Source organism: Exophiala xenobiotica (assembly GCF_000835505.1).
Source record: "Exophiala xenobiotica strain CBS 118157 unplaced genomic scaffold supercont1.2, whole genome shotgun sequence".
NCBI classification, from domain to species: Eukaryota; Fungi; Ascomycota; class Eurotiomycetes; order Chaetothyriales; family Herpotrichiellaceae; genus Exophiala; species Exophiala xenobiotica.
The window spans coordinates 2,586,821-2,608,496 of record NW_013562493.1 but is presented as its reverse complement, the minus strand read 5'-3'; the positions used below and the strand labels follow the sequence as shown (position 1 = coordinate 2,608,496).

The 21,676-nt window shown below is 52.3% G+C and overlaps 9 protein-coding genes across 10 annotated transcripts; 4 read left to right on the top strand and 5 right to left on the bottom strand.

The window, feature by feature from the left end:
* The first annotated feature begins 1,315 nt into the window (after window positions 1-1,315).
* PV05_03176 (uncharacterized protein) lies at window positions 1,316-7,350 on the top strand. Its single transcript, XM_013463807.1, has 2 exons — window positions 1,316-5,586; window positions 5,637-7,350. The coding sequence occupies exons 1-2, from the start codon at window positions 1,685-1,687 to the stop codon at window positions 7,021-7,023; spliced, it is 5,289 nt and encodes a 1,762-aa protein (XP_013319261.1). The 5' UTR covers window positions 1,316-1,684; the 3' UTR covers window positions 7,024-7,350.
* A 79-nt stretch (window positions 7,351-7,429) lies between these two features.
* Window positions 7,430-8,660, bottom strand: PV05_03175 (uncharacterized protein). Its single transcript, XM_013463806.1, has 2 exons — window positions 7,801-8,660; window positions 7,430-7,749 (listed from the first exon to the last, which is right to left on the bottom strand). Exon 1 carries the CDS (start codon window positions 8,579-8,581, stop codon window positions 7,805-7,807), a length of 777 nt encoding a protein of 258 aa, XP_013319260.1. The 5' UTR covers window positions 8,582-8,660; the 3' UTR covers window positions 7,430-7,749; window positions 7,801-7,804.
* Window positions 8,661-8,836: 176 nt separating this feature from the next.
* Window positions 8,837-9,576, bottom strand: PV05_03174 (uncharacterized protein; the record flags this gene model as incomplete). Its single annotated transcript, XM_013463805.1, has 1 exon — window positions 8,837-9,576. One exon carries the CDS (start codon window positions 9,574-9,576, stop codon window positions 8,998-9,000), a length of 579 nt encoding a protein of 192 aa, XP_013319259.1. The 3' UTR covers window positions 8,837-8,997.
* A 539-nt stretch (window positions 9,577-10,115) lies between these two features.
* On the top strand, window positions 10,116-10,844 carry PV05_03173 (uncharacterized protein; the record flags this gene model as incomplete). The annotated part of the gene is made up of 1 exon (XM_013463804.1): window positions 10,116-10,844. The coding sequence occupies one exon, from the start codon at window positions 10,116-10,118 to the stop codon at window positions 10,842-10,844; it is 729 nt and encodes a 242-aa protein (XP_013319258.1).
* A 26-nt stretch (window positions 10,845-10,870) lies between these two features.
* PV05_03172 (uncharacterized protein) lies at window positions 10,871-12,838 on the top strand (the record flags this gene model as incomplete). Its single annotated transcript, XM_013463803.1, has 1 exon — window positions 10,871-12,838. The coding sequence occupies one exon, from the start codon at window positions 10,871-10,873 to the stop codon at window positions 12,836-12,838; it is 1,968 nt and encodes a 655-aa protein (XP_013319257.1).
* Window positions 12,839-12,851: 13 nt separating this feature from the next.
* PV05_03171 (uncharacterized protein) lies at window positions 12,852-14,618 on the bottom strand. Its single transcript, XM_013463802.1, has 2 exons — window positions 14,008-14,618; window positions 12,852-13,917 (listed from the first exon to the last, which is right to left on the bottom strand). Exons 1-2 carry the CDS (start codon window positions 14,204-14,206, stop codon window positions 12,890-12,892), a joined length of 1,227 nt encoding a protein of 408 aa, XP_013319256.1. The 5' UTR covers window positions 14,207-14,618; the 3' UTR covers window positions 12,852-12,889.
* A 412-nt stretch (window positions 14,619-15,030) lies between these two features.
* PV05_03170 (uncharacterized protein) lies at window positions 15,031-16,440 on the top strand. Its single transcript, XM_013463801.1, has one exon. The coding sequence runs from the start codon at window positions 15,241-15,243 to the stop codon at window positions 16,066-16,068; it is 828 nt and encodes a 275-aa protein (XP_013319255.1). The 5' UTR covers window positions 15,031-15,240; the 3' UTR covers window positions 16,069-16,440.
* On the bottom strand, window positions 16,188-17,877 carry PV05_03169 (uncharacterized protein). Its single transcript, XM_013463800.1, has one exon. It carries the CDS (start codon window positions 17,847-17,849, stop codon window positions 16,545-16,547), a length of 1,305 nt encoding a protein of 434 aa, XP_013319254.1. The 5' UTR covers window positions 17,850-17,877; the 3' UTR covers window positions 16,188-16,544.
* A 906-nt stretch (window positions 17,878-18,783) lies between these two features.
* Window positions 18,784-21,559, bottom strand: PV05_03168. Of its 2 annotated transcripts, XM_013463798.1 has the most exons (2): window positions 20,395-21,559; window positions 18,784-20,307 (listed from the first exon to the last, which is right to left on the bottom strand). In XM_013463798.1, exons 1-2 carry the CDS (start codon window positions 21,373-21,375, stop codon window positions 18,967-18,969), a joined length of 2,322 nt encoding a protein of 773 aa, XP_013319252.1. In that variant the 5' UTR covers window positions 21,376-21,559; the 3' UTR covers window positions 18,784-18,966. The 2 variants fall into 2 exon arrangements, with proteins under 2 accessions (XP_013319252.1, XP_013319253.1); XM_013463799.1 differs by having other exon boundaries at window positions 18,784-21,559.
* Window positions 21,560-21,676: the final 117 nt, after the last annotated feature.

Sequence of the window (21,676 nt, the reverse complement as noted above, 5' to 3'; positions counted from 1 at the left end):
AGTCAAAATCACCGAAGCCCGAGTATACTGTATATAGTGTGCTCAATAAATTGTGTAAGCTGATCCAAACTCTCAGCAGAATACCATACAGCTCGTACTCACCACATTGCCCGGAGAAGACGAGTTTCTGCTTTGCCACCGGATATTCATTGTTATTGTTGACATCAGGTTTAGCGTTGATGCGGGCTACAGCTTGTCCCCCAGTCTAGGGAGTATCCCGCCCCGCAACGCCTCTCAGACTGCCCAATAGCTTTCGCCTAGAATATTCTGAGCCAAGGTGACTGGCCGTCCGGCTCTGGCTCAGCACAGAGGCTCCTTTGGAGCCTGGCACCACCTGCGAAGTGCCTGCGAACAAAGACCCAGTCGGCCGGAAAATTCATCGAGAGGGTTTTCACGGGGCAACTCTAATAAAAGTCTCAGCATCACTCATTTATCTGCACAGTACGGATGGAAGCAGCATATCTCTCTTGGTTGTTGCACGCCACACCAATGTCAGTTGTGTTCTCAAGGAGTCCTGGCTTGCTTGTGGCAGAGATATATTATAGGTGATTTCGAGGGACCACACGTTCGGAATCACAATGTGCTGGCGTACTGCGTATGTATTGACGAACCCAATGCTGCAGCATGTTGCACATGCAGCCGTCGTTTCTCGGACGCCGGGCGAGACATGCAGCACTTAGATGATGGACGCCGTGTCAGGACGCAGCGCCACCACGATGGAGGGAGCCATCACGAGCGATCCCCCCCGGAGAAGAGTGGAGCGGTTGTGAATGGCTAACTTTCCGGGCGGTCTTGGTGTCAAATCGGCTTGCTGCAAGGGCGCCCACGAGCTTAAAAGGGCAATATTGAATTAACGAACCTCTGGCCAACTGTCGAGCCATGTCCCTCAGCAACGGTCCTGCACAACGCGAAGCAACACAGGCAACACAGGTGTACACAGGTAGTCAGAGATGCTTCGAGAGGGTAGATGGCTGTTTGTCCACGAAACCAGGCGGTGTCTGATGAGGGCAGAAGATGGAGAGACGATCAATGATCTAATAGATAAATGTATGGACCAGGATACGAAGGCATTATTTGATGACAAGCAATTGTTTTGTCTCAGGAACGAAAAATCTGGGATTTTGTTGGTCATGGTGGCCGTCTTCGCCTCACACAAGTGAAATCGCGACTTCACGTCTCGGGCATCTTCTATTTTGGGACGACGTGCCTGGCCTGTCACTCGACTGGTATCGGTATCGCCCCTGGCTACCTCTTGTAATGACAGAGCAGTCAATCCACGGAGCCTTACTGCGGTGCAACATTTTGGTTCCTTGCTACACTCCCTGCTCCCAGACCTTTCCCTCTCATACAAACCACTCTCGCTCTATACTATATCGTTAATCGTTTTGCATTTTTAACATGTCTTGCATCCATTCGGTCTGTCATTATTTGCCTCGTCTCTCGCTTCGATAATCCGCTTGTTACATTACCGACCTGAAACGAACTCTCGAAACGATCCCTTTTTGAGCCCCGTCCTGCGCATCGATCGTCCTCTTGTCGATTTAAAGGGTATTTCTAGTTGTGAGGTCGATTGTCAGAGGAAGAGGTGGGAGTCATATATCAGGATATCACCTGTGTCCCGAACAGCCCCCCTCAAGGCCCTGTCGAGCAACGGCGTCGACAGGGACGGGAGAGCCTCCTCGAGATGGCGAACCGCTACTCTTCATACTCGAACAACTCGTCCCAACTTGGTGCTGGTCGGTCGTCAACTCAACAGTCTACACAGGTCTCGACGACTACCTTACTGAATGCGCTTCACACGACCTACGCTGCTGGTCAGACCTACGAACTCGACTCGAGCACGAGCATCGCCGTCAACACATGGCTGACCGCCGCCAACCCAGATGCTCAAGGGCGGACAGGTGGCGCGGTGGATGCTGAAATTGCTTTCAGGGCTTGGGAGCATGCAAGAAGACGAGCAGAGGATGCCTGCATATTACTTGAATCACTCCATCCCTCGACGCCGCCCCTATTTCAGCCATTTCTGCGCGTCGTTCCGCTACCGACTCCAAATCTTGCCTATACCGCCTTGACGGCCTTGCGACCCTTCCTCTCGTGCGTCACTCCCGCAAACCCTACCACGTACCGACACTCTTCCCTGGCGGCCAAGTACACAGTCACGCTCTCCGGCACCATCACGGGATTCTCGCTTGCGCTGTCTGGATCGGGTATTGACGTGCAAAAGGGTCTGTTGAAAGTGCCCGTTGAGCCTGGCTATCGAGCCTTTGACGTCTTCTATTACCTCCTGACATCAGCTTCGACGCCAGCTGAGCGGGAATTTCTCAACCTGCAACATCCCTCGAACTATACACTTCTGAACAAGTCTGGAACGTACGACCCTCCATCTTACCTGCCAGCTGCCGATGACGCGGCAGCAGCCGAAGACTTTCGGTCTGCATTGAAGTCAATTGGCATCAAAGGTGCATCATTTCGTGGACTTCTATCATGTCTTGCAGGACTACTCAAGTTGGGTGAGACTACTGGATTCCTGATTGATTCGGATATGCTTGAGGACATCTGTGAAGATGTTGGAGCCCTCATTGGACTCGAGCCAGAAGTTCTCTCCAACAGGTGCAGTGGCGACGACCGTGAAGTTCTAATAGCCGGAATGTACGAAGCCCTGGTGGACTGGGTCGTTTCAAAAGCGAACGATGCTATTGCTGCGGAGTTGCGTGCTGGGGCGCTCACCCCCGATTCCAGCACACAGAACGGCGATGAAGTCAGCCTCACCATCATTGAAATCCCTGGTGAAAGCTTAGGCAAAGCGGTGGCACTACGCAATGTTTTTGACGACACCCTTGGCATTAACGCCGAAATGAAGGAGGACGGCGTGGAGGTCGCTCCAGCTGGCCACTCAGTCCTGAAGGAAATGCATCTGGCGGTGTCAGAAGCCGAGGCAGACTTGGGCATGGCGGGTGGCCCTCTCAGTCGCGAGAGAGAACACGATCGAGACAGACGAGAAGGTATTCTGCAAAAGATCGGCGCCGAGGCCGAAGTCGGTGGGTTCTTGCATACCTTGCTCTACCCGATTGACGGGGAAGGCCTAAATTTCGGAAGACAAGGCCGCTTCGATCTAGGGACAACTCTTGCTAGCAGCAGAGCTTGGTATCAGCTCTCAATCCATCCCACAGACGACTCGCCCAGCGCTTTGGCTGCTCTATCCTCTGCCACCTCGGCATGGTCCGCCGGCACCGTCTCACGACAATTGCGGGCTTGGAGGCTTCCAGAATGGGCGAATCATCGCAATAGGCACCTCGATTTCACCGCCGATTTCGATGTCGAAGAGTTTGTCACCAGATATTCCCGGCTCGGTTGCAAAGATGGCAAAGACGGAGTGGAGAGCTTTTTGCTCGAGCGTGGTTGGACAAATGGCGAAGTTGTCCTTGGCCGCGAGCGCATCTGGATGCGAGAATCAGCTTGGTGGGAAGCTGAAACGATGTTGGATATGAAGCCCACGCTACCAGGCTATGCCGACGACCCTGCGTTCGGCCAGCCCTCTAACCCTTTCTTGTCCAGTTACTCTGGTCATGCACCCAACAATGGCAGTGGTTTCTTCCCTCCCATGGGCGACAACTTGAGTGTACAGGACAGCCGCGAAAACCTGCTTGCTCAAGCTGGCGCCGGCCGTGCCAAATCCATTGCACCAACCATGGCCCGGACAGTTCAGACGATTGGTGGTGACTATGGCCTTGGTCCGAAAGGCGATGATCACAGAGACACCGCATACTACGATGAAATGGGACGTTATACCGGCGAATTGGACCCAGAGTTTGGTGACCCTCGAAACATTGAGTCTAAGAAGACCTCGGCGGGCCGGCAAGCCTGGGTATCAGTGGTTTGGGCCTTGACATGGTTCATTCCGTCCGTCTTTCTGAGATATATCGGTCGGATGAAACGACCAGATGTTCGCATGGCGTGGCGTGAGAAGTTAGTGCTCGTGTTTCTGATCTTTTTGCTCAACGCAGCCATTGTCTTCTATATCGTCGAGTTCGGACGACTCCTGTGCCCAAATTTCGACAAGGCATGGAATGCCAAAGAGGTTGGTTATCATCAAGGCACAAACGACTACTACGTCAGCATTCGAGGAGGCGTCTACGACATGACCCGTTTCTATAAAACCCAGCATAGCGACACCAGCATCAAGACTACTGCGGACAACATGTTACCTTTTGCTGGCCTTAACCTCGATGCCTATTTCCCTCCACCCTTGAGTCGTGCTTGCCCAGGACTCGACGTCGACGAGAGCGTCCTGCTGCAGCATAATAACACTGACGCTGTTCTCTATCCAAATGCTGTACACACCTCTGGGCCCCGTTACCAAACGGACCAGAGCTCGAAATTGTACAGCTGGAACTGGTACGCCGACACTTTCTTGCCCAAAATCAAGGATTATTACAAGGGCGACTTGGTGGTCACCAGAGGCAGCGTCAAGAATCAGGCAGACAACAGCCAAAGGATGTGGGTCATCATTGACAAAAAGATATACGACCTCACTGACTACTTCTACACCCTGGACCTCATGAACAACTATGGTACTTACAAGTTCTTTCCGGATGAAGTCACTGAACTTTTCACCAATAACCCCGGCTCTGATATCACCGATAAATGGGGTACGACTGCCACTTTCGCCAACAGTCTCAACTGCATGAACAACGCCTTCTATGTCGGCAAGGTGGACTTCCGGCAATCAGCTAAATGTCAAGTCAACAACTACATCTTGCTGGCCTTCACCATCCTCCTGTGTACTGTTATTTTGGTCAAATTCTTGGCTGCGCTGCAATTTGGATCTAAGCGCCGGCCAGCAGCACAAGACAAGTTCGTCATCTGCCAAGTCCCTGCTTATACCGAGGGCGAAGATCATCTCCGAAAGTCCCTCGATTCGCTCACGGCGCTTCAATATGACAACAAGAGAAAGTTGATCTGTGTTATCTGCGATGGTATGATTGTGGGTGGTGGCAACGACAGACCTACCCCTAAGATCGTCCTCGACATTCTGGGTGTCGATCCGAAAATCGATCCACCTGCACTACCTTTCAGATCAGTTGGCAACGGGAACGAACAGCTCAATTATGGCAAAGTCTACTCTGGCTTGTACGAGTACGAGGGCAACGTTGTCCCATATCTGGTAGTCGTCAAAGTTGGAAAAGAATCCGAGCAGACAAAATCCAAGCCTGGCAACCGTGGCAAGCGAGACTCTCAAATCTTGCTGATGCAATTCTTGAATCGTGTCCACCACCGGTCAGCAATGTCGCCCTTGGAGCTGGAAATGTTCCACCAAATCAACAACATTATCGGGGTGGATCCGGAATTGTACGAGTATCTTTTCATGGTCGACGCTGACACCATGGTGAAAGAGGATTCTCTGAATCGTCTGGTAGCTGCCTGCGCCAACAACGCAAAGATTGCCGGTATCTGTGGTGAAACTAGCCTGGAAAATGAGGATCGAAGCTGGTGGACCATGATTCAAGTATACGAGTACTACATCTCCCATCATCTTGCCAAAGCTTTCGAGTCACTCTTTGGCAGCGTCACCTGCTTGCCTGGATGGTAAGGAACAATCTCCGACTTCTTGATGTGCTTTGTTGACCTAATCATAGTTTCTGTATGTACCGCCTTCGAACAGCTGACAAGGGCCGACCCTTGATCATCTCCGACAAGGTGATCCAGGAATACGCGGACTGCGATGTCGACACTCTCCACAAGAAGAACTTGTTGTCGCTCGGTGAAGATCGATATCTTACGACTCTGATGATGAAGCATTTCCCTGCTATGTCGTATAAATTCGTCCCAGATGCGTACGCCCAGACCGCCGCTCCCGAGACTTGGTCTGTCTTGCTTTCACAAAGACGACGATGGATCAATTCGACAATCCACAATCTTGCAGAGCTTGTTTGGTTGCAGGATCTCTGCGGATTCTGCTGCTTCTCAATGAGATTCGTCGTCTTCATCGACTTGTTTGGTACCATACAGCTTCCGGCAACGACTGTTTACCTTGGCTACCTCATCTACAAAGTGGCAGCCCACCAAGGTCAATTTCCTCTCATATCGATAGTGATGATTGCGTCCGTGTACGGTCTACAGGCAATCATTTTCATCCTGAAGAGACAGTGGCAACACGTGGGCTGGATGCTTATTTACCTCATTGCTTTCCCCATCTACAGTTTTGTCTTGCCCATCTATTCGTTTTGGAATCAGGACAATTTCTCGTGGGGTAACACCAGAATCGTGATTGGCGAGAAAGGAGATAAAAAGGTTGTTGCAATTCAAGACGAGGGCTTTGACCCAAGATCAATACCTTTACAGAGATGGGACGACTACGCCGCGATCAACAACTTACCTGGACGACGTGGCAACAGTGGCAGCTATAAAGAAAAGGGTTTCGAGGCTGGCTATACCGACGATCCGGGAATGATGGAGATGGACGATATGCACTCTACATATTCGTCCGTGAAGCCTGCCAGTACCATTCTCGCAGGCTTTCCCCAGCAGCAGCATCCTTACATGGCACCTCCTCGCTCACCGGCTCCGTTTGGCATGAATAACCGTGCTAGCACCATGACCGGGCTGACTCAATTCAAGGATCAGCCTGTCAGTATGCATGGCCGAAACATGAGCATGATGAGTCTGGGAAGCCAAGCACGTCTCAAGTCGCCTTCACCAAATCCATATCCAGACTATTCCCGAAGTCCATACCAAAGTGGGTACGGCATGCAGAACTCGGCCAGTCGACCTAGTCTGCTTGGTATGGGAGCCAGTCGACCAACATCCACTGTCATGGATTTCCGGACCGTCCCCTCAGCAGGGCCAAGTGATTACGAAATGGTCGAGGCTATTCGTGCGGTGTTGAGCGAGGTCGATCTGGACACGGTGACGAAGAAACAGGTCCGGGCCCTTGTGGAACAGAGACTACAGTGCGAAGTCCCCGTTGGTGAAAGAAGACAATTTTTGGACAAGGCCATTGACAGTGAGTTGGCCAACATGTAGGATATGAGAGCTGCAAAGTGTTCGAGTTTGTGCATACACGTCGGGCACTGGATTTGGCGTCGATTTTGTGGGCAATGATATTAGCGATTGTAGACGACGCGCATCGGATGGGGCTGGCAAAAAATGGTACACCATCTGGGACAACGTACATTGCTCTGGCAGGCAAAAGGCATGTTGCTACCATTTTCCGGGACACTTTTCAAGGGATGTCCTCAATATTATCAAAGGTGAATCGATTGTTGGCATATTTAATGGCTTGAGCCGAGACATGAATGACAATGAGTTCAATGAAGCTCACCTCGACGGCATTCCTCATTGCCTTTCAATTTCTTGCTATCGCAACCCGTAAGGAATCAAGATGTTTCATCCCTTTCGTCCAGGAGATGACACGGTAGCAACCGAACGAAAGATGATGGCTCTTACCTCCAGGGCGTAGATTCACCTGTGCGTTCGCCTGGCGGGGTCCACCCTTGCATTCACCCTAGATGGTGAGATGGTCGGTTTGGCTCAAGTCGGAGCGGGTCGAAAGCCGTTGAGAAGGGCCTTGCCCTGCATCTCAGGTACTGCTGGTGCTGATGCTGGGCGAGATGCATGGTCGCGTTCAGGCGGACCGGGTTGATGTCGTCGCAAGTCTGCCGGTCTGTAGCACGAGGTTGCTTGGGAGGCTTCGATGCTGACTAAGACAACACTGAATGGTATACATCGAGGGCATGTAGGGAGGAGTAGCTACGAATAATCATTAGCCGCAATCTGGACAACCGTAACACTCTCACCCACACGTTCACCCATGTCCCATATTCACGTCATGCTCCAAGCACTCTCTGATAAGACCCAGATCTACTATGATTTGTTCGTCGTCAGTGTATCCTCTTTTCCAGCATTTCATGATGGCATTTCCCAGCATCAAGTTATCAGTATTCGGGAAGTGGTCTTGCTCAAACAATCTTTCAATTTCCTCCTCGTCCTTCTCATGATATGGCTGCTGGCCTGTCTCAAGTTCATATAGAAGGGATCCGAGGGCAAAGTGTTCAGATACGAGAGACGGGTTTTCCGCTGGTAGACTTGGGTGCTCGGCGCGGTGACTTGGGCAGATATTTGGCGGTGATCCGTCAATCGACGATCCGGCGAAGTCGCAAATTTTGGTATTGTCGTTGGAATCGAGTAATACGTTGTGCAAACCAATGTCGACTTGTAGAACGCCACACTGGTGGATATATTGGAGACCTTGCGTGATTTGACTCGCCCACTGCAAACTCTGCCCGGGTGAAGGTGGACATCCTGCTTGATGTAGTTTCAAAAGCCGATCGCGGAGCGGAGTTTGAAGGCGCTCCAGAACCAACATGCCTTTATGAACAGCGGGTAGTTTTGGAATGCTTGGATTAACTCCCAGGCGCCGATAGATGTCGTGCTCAATAGCGAGACTTTGGCGATCTTCGTCTAAACCGTGAGGGGCTTTTATGACGATGGATTCCGAGACTTTGAAGACCCAACTAGAGGCGCCGGCACTAAGGAAAGGAAGATCGAAAACGGAGCCTTGTATAACCACATTCTGCTCCATTGAGGAATTGGCTCAACGCGATGTCAAGAGGTATTTTGGAATACCACAATACTCGGCGGTGAATCTTGACCTCTCCAATGTCCATTTCCATTTCCGGACGTGCGCATTCCGCCACTTGACCTGAGGGATGACTAAGCAATTCTGAGCTGTCTCGCTGTGGCGGTTCAAACCTGAGGTCGGATGTCAGGGGATATAGGATACCTTAACCGAAGCAAGATGAATGTCCATAATGGAGAATCGTTCAATGCTCAAACCCCATCCTCTTCGATTTTCCGCATAAGCGGAAGGTTGGTAAATCGCGGAGCCATAGTCGCTGGTGTTGCCTCTGCGAAAGAAATTTGGCGAGTCGGGGGATCTTATCCGCGTCAATATCAAAATAACCCTCCTCCTCAGGCGACATGGACCACAGCGGAGCTTCAAAATCGTCCGGGTAGAAGCCAGAATATTCCCAAATCGACGATTCCGACAACCTCGAAGTTGCCGTCCACGAGTATATTCTGATGACCGAGATCATTATGGATAAAGACGTTCCGTTTCGTCCAGGATCTCCACGGGGTCCACTGATGGGATTCCGGCTGCTTCCACAGACGAGTAGGAGAAATGATTTTGCCAGTTAAAGAACCCACATTGCGGGACCTCAAACTGCGGAGCTGCGGCAGGACAAATTGTGTGATATACTCATCAACCGCCCTAATAGCCTGCTCTTTATCACCTCTGATTTTGTTAAGAGGCGTTCCGTATACGCGCTCCATTTTCAGTTCGTAGATGCCCTCCTTCATACTCTTGAATTCGAGAATCTTTGGAACGGGGATGGTAGTCTTTTCTCGAATGAATGCGAGCGCCGCATGATCGTTCTGGAGCCGCTCGGCGCTCCAACGTATTCTGACGGGGCGACCTTGTGTGTCAGTTGCGCGTTCATGGTCTAGTAGGTCTCGCTTGGTGAAGGTCTGGTCATCATAGCTGTAGCATCTGTCTGCGACCATCCAGGATTGCATGTCTGCGGGTTGGTATCAGGGAAAAAGGAAATGAAGAAAGAACTAAACATGGGTAGGTTATTTATATCATTAAACTATCGGTTTCAAAAGACTCTACTTGATATATGTGCACGAGTTGAGAGCACCACCAAGAAGGTGTGTGAGAGAGAGAGCCGCCTGTCTACGGAGTACAGATCTCGACAAACAGCCTTGCCTTCAGCCTTACCCTTCAGCCTTGCCAAGACGGAGAAGTTCCCCGGACTTTCAATTCGAAACCGCAGCGAGTCACGACTGCCAACGCGACAGAGACTCGACTCACACAGCTACATCTTCAAGCGACGTCCTCCCGCACATCTAGACTCGAATTGTCATGACATATCCACTTCACCGCATTCCACGTTATCCAAATGCCGACGCTGCCACCGCTGCCACCGCTGCCATTCAGGCAAGCGTCACGAGGGGCAGCAGAAGCATTCAGACCAGACCACGAATGAGGGGGCATGGTATACACTGCTCGACCGACCACATGAAAAGTAGACCAAAGTGGAGATTGTCTCAAGATGCCTTTCTACCGCTTTCTCAATGATGAAGCTGACATGGTCACTGGTCATGACTGGGAGGAACTCGACGAGACCGATTCAGACCAGGAACCACTAGGACCCGAGTCCTCACCGAGCCCTCCACCTCCGTCGTTGCATAAACCCCTTATCATTGATATACCCTCCGCTGAGTCGGATGATGAGGAGATATCACACGAGCAAGCAGAGAGCAGGCGAGACAGGCCAGGAGAACCAGACAAGAGGGACCTGTCAGACGGTGAGGCCGAGCCTAGGCTGAGAGAAACATTTCCTGGTCAGAGGCAGATTGTGCGAGAGACCGATACCGGAACATATCCCGTTACTTATGAAAGTGAAGTCAGAGACGAGTCTCCGGGCGACCTCGTGAGCAGCGTGGCCGAAAACGACGGGCTATTCCGTGATGAAGAGCAGGCGGAGATGTTCAGAAGGCAGCTCATCAGCGGCGGGGCTGTGCATCGAAGCGGCGAAGAGCAAGAAGTCGACAATAACATGCTAAAGCAACGGCCCAGAGGATCACTATCTGCCTATGTCCCGCCTGTGGGACGGAAGCCGGAGGACAATGCCCTACAACGCAGTGAGGACTCATCCAGACACTTAACGGCCGATGTATCTGAAGATGGGGAAGACTTTCACAGCGATCCATTTGAAGTTGATATAGTCCACGAGTGGACTATGGTCTTGCAAATGGCAATATCACAAATTCTCGAGTGAGAGACGAGACCGACCCTGTGCCCCTTATGCCAAGTGACGTCTCGGATGACGAAGAAGAGGATTTGACGGCCATTGGCCTACCTTTTGTACAAAGCGATATCCCAGACGAAGATATCAAGGATGAGACCGCCAACGTATGGCCGGAGAACAAACGGGCTCAAACAATACCTCCTAAACGCAGACCCTCGACCTCTATGCCTCCACAACTCCCGCTGCATTATGCATGCCAGTTCTGTCGAGCGCGCAACAGAAGATGCGACGGCTATGTGCCTTGTGCTGGATGTGTCGAGTCTGGTATTGGCCACAAATGCGTCTATCGAGGTGGTCGCGGAGGTGGCGCTATCTCTGCAAACGCGCTGGGGATCAAGCCTGCAGTACGGGTTAAGGTGTCAAATGCTGGTTCGCGATACCAGGCTTCACACGCTCGAGGACTACCATCGGCAATTCCTGTGGCCTCGGTGTCTCAACGCCCTCCACCATCAGGTTCCCGTTCAGTCACGTCAAGGAGTCGACAGCATCTGTCTGCTAAGTCACGTTCGTTGGCTTCTTCAACCCTTGCGCGAGCTCCTCAAAGCTCTCCACGTCCGCCGCGTTCAGGTCGATTTGGCGTTGCCAAGCGGCCAACCAGACCAAAGGTGCAAATGGTCAATGCCGATCCAGAAGACATTCGGTTGGTCATCTGTGAGCCCTGTCGGAGAGGTCATTCGAGGTGCGACGGTATGCTTCCATGCCAAAGGTGCTCGGAGAGTCCCAGGTACAAAGGTGCGCAATGCGTTTACCGTACGGGGCAATATGTATCCGTGGGTTCGACGAAGTCCGAGGCAGCTGCTTCTAGTGTTTCACTACAATCTGCGCCTGCTCTGGTAAATGGACTGGTGCCCGACTTGACCTCCAGGCCAGGTTCACACAAACAGCACGAAGCAGCTACTAGTCCAGATGAATGGTCCGACACAGACAGTGACTCCGAGATCGATGGCGATATTGCTCATGAAGAGGAGCTAGACGACGAGGAAGAGCCAACCATCGAGGTTGCCCCAACGGGCGTCCCGGTTCCCTCTCCTGCCAGACGTAATGGTATTCCGCCGCCTAGACAGTACGCCGGCGGCACTCCACGACTAAGGGACACAGATCTTCCCGGTACAACACACAAGTATTGCGATGAGCCCCGGAGACGGAAGAGAGCCGCCTCCGAAGATTCTGACATCGGCCATTCTTTATCCAGACAGAAACGTGTGAAGCTGGGACCGCCCGAGACAACTCAGACACCATCCAGTGGCGCGGGAAAACGGGCGCTAGGACGAGACGTCGAGGACCGACCAATTACTAGATCGATCACCGCTACCTCGACGGCTCGGCGGCGCTCATCTGATGACGAAGGAGACGGCCACGACCCAGCCGTTGCAGAAGAAACCATGATCCGGCCTGAGCATGTCCCCTCGACCATCCGCCAGGTCTTCGCAAACCTTGAGCACGATATCGTGCTGGACATCATGCCCGACCTACCCAGTTGCGGACGACACATACTCCAGGGTCTCGGCACCAAAACCAAGATGCCGTGGGCATACTCGACGCACCCTGCCGCGGTGAAAAAGCGGGAATTGTCCGAAAACAGAAGTGATCTCGCGATGCTTCTCGATCTACGCGAGCGTGCAGACCAGAATGCCTTACATCGGCTCGTCAGGAATCTCCAGCAGGACCCGGATGTGCATTGGGACCTGATGACGGTTCAGGAGCAGGAGCAGCTCAAGAAGAAGAGGTTTGCGGAAGTGATGGCGCAGCGAGAGCAGGAGGGACGGAGCGCGAATCAGTTCATGCAGCGGGTCATAGATTTGGTGATCAGCTGTGTTGGTGAAAAGGCCATGTTTGGTTTCCTTTTGCAGAGTCGCAGGGCCAAACAGAGGGTTCTGGGTCTTCTGGAGGAGTTTTGCAGGTTGGATGAAGACGGGAAGTTGAGACTCGTTGCTGGTGGAAATGGGGACGCCGCTGGAGGGTAATACAGTATTCTCGGACTTTGGTAAGGTATCTAGATGCCCGACCTAGTACTCTTAAGCAGACGCTCGTCGGCCACCTTTCGGGTTCTTCGGCCCTCGCTCAATCGTCCACTTATCTAACGCCTCAAACCATAACAAGACGCTTCCAACCAGGAAAGCAGCACTGGCCCAGATAAGCGTCAACTCGCTCTGATACTCACACCAATGCTGCTCGCAGTATCCCAAGCTTGCCGCATACGTCCACCCTACACTCCCAATCATGTTCCAGAGCCCAATGTGCCAGCCCAACACCCTCGGCGCCGGCTTGTACCAATGTTCCTGGGTCTCAAGCATGTACAGGGCGGAAGAAAAGACAAAGAGCAAACCGCCGACAAGATAGGTGAGGTAATACACTCCCCAGATCACACCCTGCGAGAGCATCCCATACAGACCAGGGAGTGATAGAATACCGCAGACATAGAAAATAGTGGCCCCAATGGCTAGAGAAAAATTGGCCAGAAAGCCGATTTCATAGATGTAATAAGTTCGGACCTCTTTCCAAGACGGCCACCAACGCCATTTTCGACTTGTTTGCGCGGGGCTTCTTCTTCTTCTCTTCGTCGTACTTTTCGGCTTCTCTGCTCCTCCTCCTTCTCCGCCCTGGTCCTGGTCCTGACCCTGGCCCTGTCGTGCTGAGGTTGACTGTGACTGAGACTGGTGCGGGTGCTCGCAGTGTGCAGGGTCGGCCCTGTAGAACAAGTCCTCAACCGCCCAGCCGAAACAGCCCGTCTGGTTTTCGTTGACGGCCTCGAAGCAAAGCAGGACGGCGCCGATTTGGAAGAAAGTGGCTCCGACGAAGGATGTCACGCCGCCGCCGACACTGGACTCGAGCTGGAATTTCGTCGATGGGAAGGCGATGGGCAGCCAGTAAAAGAGACCGCTCGCGACGAAGATCGCAGACCCGATGACAAAGTTCACCGCGACCCAATATGAGACGTCCCAGTACGGGAATTGGGTGAGCATACGCTTGACCCCAGCCAGTGTTGTATGCAGCCTTGAGGGGCGTTGTGGGTGGTCGTAAGGAACAATCAGAGTATGTCGGCCTAGAGAAAGAGGAAAATCAATACTTTAGATTTCTGGCATATCGGTTGTGCACCTGGTGGGCGAATACACTTGACTGGTGATAAACGTACCTTTCCTGTTATCCCGCGACCGCCACTGATACCGTACGTACTGTGTCGTCGAAGGTTTCGTCTCATCGAAACTCGCATGTGTCGGATGAAGGGCGCGGAGTGATCCCAACACACCGTTTGGATCCATCGAGAAGCCATGCCTTTCGAAACCCTGACGGCGGAGTTCCGACAATTCTTTGTTGCGGCGTGTGTGCGACATCTAGATAGAAGGCGCAGTGTCTCAATCTAGACACGCTGGTGTCTGCTTGGTTGTTGAGACAAAAACATCTACACCTTCCAACTCCCGATTTCCCATCGTGGAATGCCCTTTTGTCGAAGTCTGGGGGGCCATGATGGGGCCGTAGACATACGTCACTCATCGACTAACGGAATGCGCGGAAGAGTGCTGGGTGTACATAGTACATCGCACAGCCGTGGCGAAGAACCGTACGCTCATGCCTGTGCTTTGTGAGGTGGAAAGAGAGCCGAATCATTTACTTCCGGACCATGACTTGAGACCTACCTACGCATAGATAGAAGTATCGCAGTGTGGACGCCGTGATTTTGCATATCAAGAAGAAAGAATGAGAAGAATGCGAGAGCCCTCACATCCTGAGCAATACGACAATTCGGCCCGGAGGGTAGTGGAGAGGAGTTGCAATTCAAGCTTTACCACAGTAAAATAGTCCGACACGTCTGAGAACCGAAGGCCTAATCTACATACTAAGTTACTCGCGTGTACCTCGATAGCGTCACATTGGCAACTTGGTAGACAAGTGACAAGCAACGAGCTGGCACGAATGCCAATGGACTCTGTAACTTGGATCATGTCACAGATGAGCTGCCCTGCCTGGAAGTTCGGCTTCATTAGTGAGATTGGCCTGGTATATTTAGCCAACCTCCCAACCTGGACACTTCGGAAGAAGCCATGATGAAGCCCATAGTAGGCTGCCGATTCATCGCGTGATGAAAATCCATGGGGCAATGGAAAATACGAGTACGAAGGAGATCGCGTGATAGTGAGTATTCGACCTCCAGACTTCGTCGGCCGTTCTGTCCATGGCCATGTCCACATCGACAAACAACTCTGCAATTCTCAACGTGTCCATGACTGCTGCTGTTGATCCATGACTGTTGTCCAATGCACACAGTATGCGAGCAGCACAGTCCTGCTGCATTAGAGGCCTCAAGCAGTTGAAAGTCAGCTCGCTGCACGGTCTCGAAGGCTAACGAATCACCCATTCACCTCTTAATATGTCAACTATGTCCCCAAGAAACATCCTCCAAATGGAAGTCGACCAGTCTACCACCCTTCAACCCACGAAGATTTTCTACCTAGATCATTCTCATTCTCATTCTCGGGAGAAGTCCCCGGAGAGGCATACCTACTGCGCAGTCATAGACTTGACCAGCCGCTTGTCCTTGTCTTCAAATTCCCACGCCGTACGAGGATCCAACGACTCGGCCTCCGCCTTCACCTTCGCTCCCGAATTCCATGAAAGGCTCAGAACCGTCCTCAACGACAACGCACAGACACCACTCCCAACACCCACCTGGCTGCTTACGACGGCGTCTCGATTTAAAGGCATCGGCCGTACTTCTCGCCTTACAATCACCGAGCACGAGCCATCACCATCACCTTCAACAGTCATCCCACCGGCCACTTCCACTTCCACGACCGAACCAAAAAAGGTTGTTGCTGAATTCCACTCATCTCTCCTCAGTTTCGGTGCCACACATATCAGCTTCCCACGGGACTCGTCGCACAGCAGTCATGAAATCACCGTCAAGCCGCTTGCCATCCAACGACGGGCTCAATCGTTCGTCAAAGACAGTGTCACTTATGTATGGGAGTCGACCACGCCTTCTTCTCACTCTAAGCTGTCCCTGTACAAAGCAGTGGCGAGTAAGAAAGTCGAGGTCGCCAGATATGAAAGCTCGAGCGGAAGGTTTGAGTTGAAGGGAATACTGGTATTGGATGAGAGGGAAGTCGATGCGCTGGTTGCTGTTGTGACGCTGGTGGGTGTTCTAGGGCAGAACGACGCTTTTTACTGCCCTGGATTCGATTTGATCGGGAAATGAGTCAACCTTGTGAACGCTGGTACCCGGGCGGGGCGGCTTCTCGCATTAACAAATTCAGATATCAAGATCGCCTCAAAGGAAATATCAGCATGGAAGTCCTCGACGAAATGTAGGATGATTCGTATTAGAATTGCCCTGCAATGATCTATCTCCTTCGACCGTCCGGCCTCCTGTACAATGATCATCTCCTTTTCCCATTCCCAAGCAACCGTTCTGACAAAGTACAAAGCCACCAAACGACTGGGTATCTCGAAGTCAAGTCTCAAAGGTCTGATGCCTGAGTTAAAGGACAAATAAACGAGTGTATGCCTCCAAGCTTTTTAGCACAAAGAGCACTTTCTGGTCATTCCATAGCTCCAAATGAGCGCTGCCCATTAGAAATATGATATCTCGCGTCCATGGGACCAGATATCTGGATAAAGGGTATCAATAAACAAAAGGACTTGTCCAGCTCAACAGGGTTTCCTCGGTCAGTCTCAGAAGGCAACACCAACACCGGGACTTCTGAGCGGGCCACCAATCTCTTTGATGACGATATCATCGCCACCCTCGATAATTTGGCTATAAGATGGTGGGATGTCCGGAACGCCACTTGTGATTGTCCTCAAAGGCTTTGAGGTGTTCTTGACAGTACTGGTTCGACTTTGTGAATCCGCCGTAGTAACACTGGTGTTCGTCTGATTCTCGTATTCGAATGACAGGTTATCAATCTCAACAGTACTGGCCACAGTTGAGTTTGTCATCGTTCTTTGATGCTGATGAGGCGCCGGCGATAAGCTCAATGATTTGGGTGGTGCTGCGGATAACTGGTAAAATTGAGATCGTTTGCGGCGATGTTCCGCGAAAGATGATGAGGTTGATGATGACTTCGTGGTACTGATCGAGGATGATTTTCGGTGACTCAGCCATTGAGAGATCCGCTTTTGGGTCTGATAATTAGGATGGAAATAGGTGGCAGCCGGATTTGCTTCGGTCGGCTTGGAGAAGTTCCTAGTTGGTGCAATAGGTACAGATGGAGCGGGCGCATGTGGCGACGGGGACATGTCCATTGCAGTGGTGGAAATCGCTGTTTGTTCGACGTGCTTGGGGAATTCAAGGGCCACTCCATCGATGGTGACCGAGGTAACAGGCGGACTGAACTCTTCCTGCATTGGCGTGAGAATCGCGACGGAAGGAGGCTCTGTGCGTCCTGGTACGTGAGCTGGAGGCGGGAGACCAGGTAGAGATGCCCATGACACCGGATGAGAATGAAGGGCATCGTACTCTGAAGGAGGTCGGGATGTTGATATCACAGTTGACGATGTATCCGGACGCGTAGGCAAGAGTCGACGTTGCTCGAACATTGATGCTGGCTTGATCGGAGCAGGCAGCATGGACACCTTATGGGGAGCGAATTGCTCTGACTGAGTCCTCACCAAGGCTCGAGGCGGTAATCTGATTTCTCCGGCTTCTGTGAAGCTTAGGCGATCGAATTCAGGGAGGTCTGATAGCCGATTGTTGGGCATGTAAATACTGAGCTCAAGGGGTCGGAACTCCTGCGCTGCGCGTCGGAATGGTAGTTGATCGGCAGGCATTGACGGGCGCGGACTGGATATGGATATGGAAGGTCTTGAGGCGACATGTCTGCGCGTTGACAGGCTCGATCTGAGGCTAGCCTTGCCTTGCGAGACCCATTGTGACAATTGAGAAGGTGGTGGCGGAGTAGGGGTGGGAGGCAGATCATCGAAGACTGTAAGCTTCATGGGCGGAACCAGATGAGGTTGTTGATACATGACACGCATCTCGCGCTCCACGCCTGGACAATATCAGTACAAGTCCGACGATGATGCTGGGTCTGGAACTAACCAGCGGGATATCCATTCTTTTCAACTTCAACTCCTTCATCGGTCTTCGACGGCGAAAGACAGTCGAAGAAAGAAAGAGTGCACGTTGGCTCCAGTGAGTCCTCGGATGCAGGCCCGAATTTCATGGCGGCGAGGCTGACGCACCCGTCCAACCTATGTGGGTAGAGGTTGGAGGTAGCTTCACCGTTCAGGGTAGACGCAGAGGTATTGTGATGCCAGCATCTGATCCAACATCAAGAGGAATTAGGAAGTAGCTGAACAACGAGAGCTGGGAAAGAGTAACAACACAATCGCAGCAGGCTTAGCCCTACTCTTACCTCGAAATTTCCACGGTGAGCCAGAGGAAGAAAGACAAACCTGAAACGCAGCTTCTAAGCTATTCATCGACACATGGTTTTCGAGCTCATCATCAACAACATGGATTCGGGAAATGTTACAGCGGAGCGTCGAGTCCCTTCAATCACATCTTCTGCGGGCGCTTGTCAGTGGAAGGTGTGCTCATTGTGGTGGAATCAGTCTAGGGTCATCAAAGGGCTTCGTGGATGGTTGGATGAGGAGCTGCCAACAAGTCCAGCCAGCTCTTGCAGAGAATTATCCGAGAGGGCCAGATTCACCAAGCGCCGAAGCCAACATGTAGCGCATGTTGTGTTGATGCGAGGTGAGCACTGTTATTCGTGGACATGGATTGGTGAAGGAAGATGGGATGAAATGAGGATTGGGCGCGTAAGAGGCCAACAAGCCAATCACGCAACTTGCTCTACACTCGCCGAACGAGACACCAGAAGTATCATTCGCTCCTCAATCTTGAAACAATCGCAATCGCATGGCAATTCAGAATCAGCCTCGGTGCTTATGAGGCTGCGTTTCAAAATCGATCGAGAACCATCATCCATTCAGGACGCCCATTATTATGGAGTATCTTCAACAGCTCAGAAGCTTGAGATTTGTACACAGACAGACAGCCTCAGTGCGCGTCCATCACCGCCGCACCGCCAGCAAGCTACTCTCTCATCATTTCTAGTCTCACAAGTCAACCCAATCCCCCACATCAATCTCAGTATCTCTCCACACCTCTCGGTCTTCCATCCATAGCTCCATCCAAGGCAATTACTTCCCTGCCTTGAGCATCGTAATACCGCTGCTCTGGCTCCACTGCACGATACCTTGGTTGTTCGGCAGCCATGTATTCGTGGCTGACCTGCGGCCTATCATGGGCAAAGACGCTACCTTCACGTGCAACAGGGCGTACACTCTGTGGCCTTGCCATCATTGCCCCTGGCTGAACTTCTTCGTAGCGTGTTACTGGTGGTCGCACGCTTCCCATCCGAACGGGCTCGCGGAAGTCGGATCTCTCGTCCGGATACATGGCAGACCGTGGCGGTCGGTCCATGAGGACACTCGAGCCTCGTGGTAGCGAGCCTGGTTCTGCATATTCGCGAATGGCTCCTCCAGGCACAGCCGAGCTCCGCATGGGTTCTGCAACGCGGCGATAAGAGACTGGCGGAGGAGGCATATCTGCGGCCGCATAGCTTCGCTCTGGTCCCGCCTCCATGAAGACTGAACCTGCACGGGCAGCCCGGTAATTGTCGTATGCAGGCTCTACCTCACTTCTCCGAACAGACATTGCTCGAGGAACTGCCGATGGTCTCTCCTGGACGATCTCGCGGAATCTTCTGCCGTACTGGTCGACCACGATCCTCTCCATCGGTAGTGGCATGGGCTCGGGTGCGTAGCGGTAGGTGGGTTCTCCGTCGTCGTACACTTCCCGGTAGATTGGCGCAGGGGTACTAACCACTCTCATGTCTTGAGGTCGGTCGTACTCAACAGGAATTTCACGTTGGTAGCGAGGAGATTCGACCATAGCTGGGCTTTCAACTCGGGCGTAGGAGACAGCTCTGGTTCGGGTTGGAGTCTCGTAGTACGGATCCGCGTATTCGCGAGGAGCCTCGGCCCGCATATTGTGCATGCTAGCCACTCTGCGTAGGTCTTGGTCATCGCGCATGGGTCGCATACTCATTCTGGATAATGCGCGTGGCTCACTCAGAGGCATCAATTGTTCAACCTGTCGATGCACTGGCCGTGAAGGAGATTCCACGTACCGTTCTGGAGCAGGCATGTAACGGACTTCTTGCACTGGTTCATCATCAATAACAATCGGTCGATCTGGGCCCGTGGGACGTAGTCTGCCAGAGCCGAGAGGTTGGACGTCATGAAATGGTGGAGGCGACACGTTCTCCTCTTTGATGTCTGGGGAGTAAGCACCGTTTCGCCGTGCCTTTCTCTCTTGTCGCTTTTCGAGTCTTCTCTTCTTCCGGGGAGGGAGGTATCCTTGATCATCGGGACTTGGGGGGGATCCCGGTTTACCAATCCGTTGTGGCCGTCTTTGACGTCCGTTCTGTGAGAAAGGGGGATCCTTAGCTACAGCAAGTGGGGAGACACGCGATGGGACTGGGGCAATGGGTGAGGTGATTTGGTTCCTTACAATCCGCATATTGGTCTCTGACGGGGATAGTGGCCTCCCATTGTCCTCAGTCTCCGAGTATCTGCGCAAGGGACGGCCTCGTGGGTCTCTGCTGTCTGACATAGCTTGCGATTGGGGCATTTTTGGCGTTGGAAAGGCCGTAGCTTCTGGAGGCGAGTATTCACCTTCCTCCTCCTCTTCATCCAGGTCCATGGTTGTGGCAGCCATGGGTCGACGGAGAGGCGCCGCGTTAGTAGATATGTCATCAACTACGTCTTGCGCCAGAGGCGAACCCATGACGGCACTCACGACGGCTTGCCCTGAAGGTTCATCAGCTTGTCCCTCATCAGTTTCCTCTCCAGATTCATTGGGCCCATCGGGTGTCGAATCGGGAGCTCTGCTAGAGTAGAGGGAGTTTGCGTCGAGGGAGTCGCTGAGATCGCCTTCATTCTTGGAGGAAGGAGATTTGGGTGCGTTCAACACCTTGTCAACAATAGCGGGAAGATCGAAGTCTGGCTTGGCCTCGGAGGGCGCAGGCTTCCTCCGGGCATCTTGTCTCTTGTGTTCGAACTGCTCTTTCAGTGCTCTCTCGAGCCTTTGACGCTTGAGATGGATTTCGGCTCGAACTAGATCATCTGACTTGGTCAAGAGGATGGGGTCAAACTCAGAAAAATTACTGGCGGGTTGACTGGGGAGACCATTCGCTTTCGCCTGAACTTGTGTAGCACCTTCTTCTTGTCTCGCCTGTGTGGATGCGTGACGATTTGGCGAGGCACTGCTGGGAAATTGAGAATGTATGTTCAAAAGAGACTGGGACACGGCCACTGGAGTTTGAGAGGACGAGACTCTGAGAGCATGGGCAGGCACTGTCAGTCGAGGATGACCTCCAGAGAATACCTCATCGCGGATCCTAAGTATCTTCTCAAACTCCGAGGACTCATTGAAGGCCGGCACCGTTATAGGGTGGATGCCATTCAACAAAGGGCCAGCCGAAGCTGACATCTCTGCGTGAGCGCGTCTGAGCTGCGCGAATTTGGTGCCTAGGGGCGTTACCTGCACAAAAACATGGCAGCTTTCAAAAGCGAATGCAAGTGTAAAAGGTGGCGAGATATGTGCTTGGAAAGAAACAAAAAGATGCGCTGTCGCCTTCAGGCTACAGTGTGATGAGAAAAAGGAGCGTTGGCCTCGAGAAGGACAGAAACAACAGATAGAATCCTGAAACTGCGCTCCAATAAATTTCGACCAGCACACCAGCACACCAGCACACCAGCACACCAGCCACAACCTGCCAAGCCTGATTCGG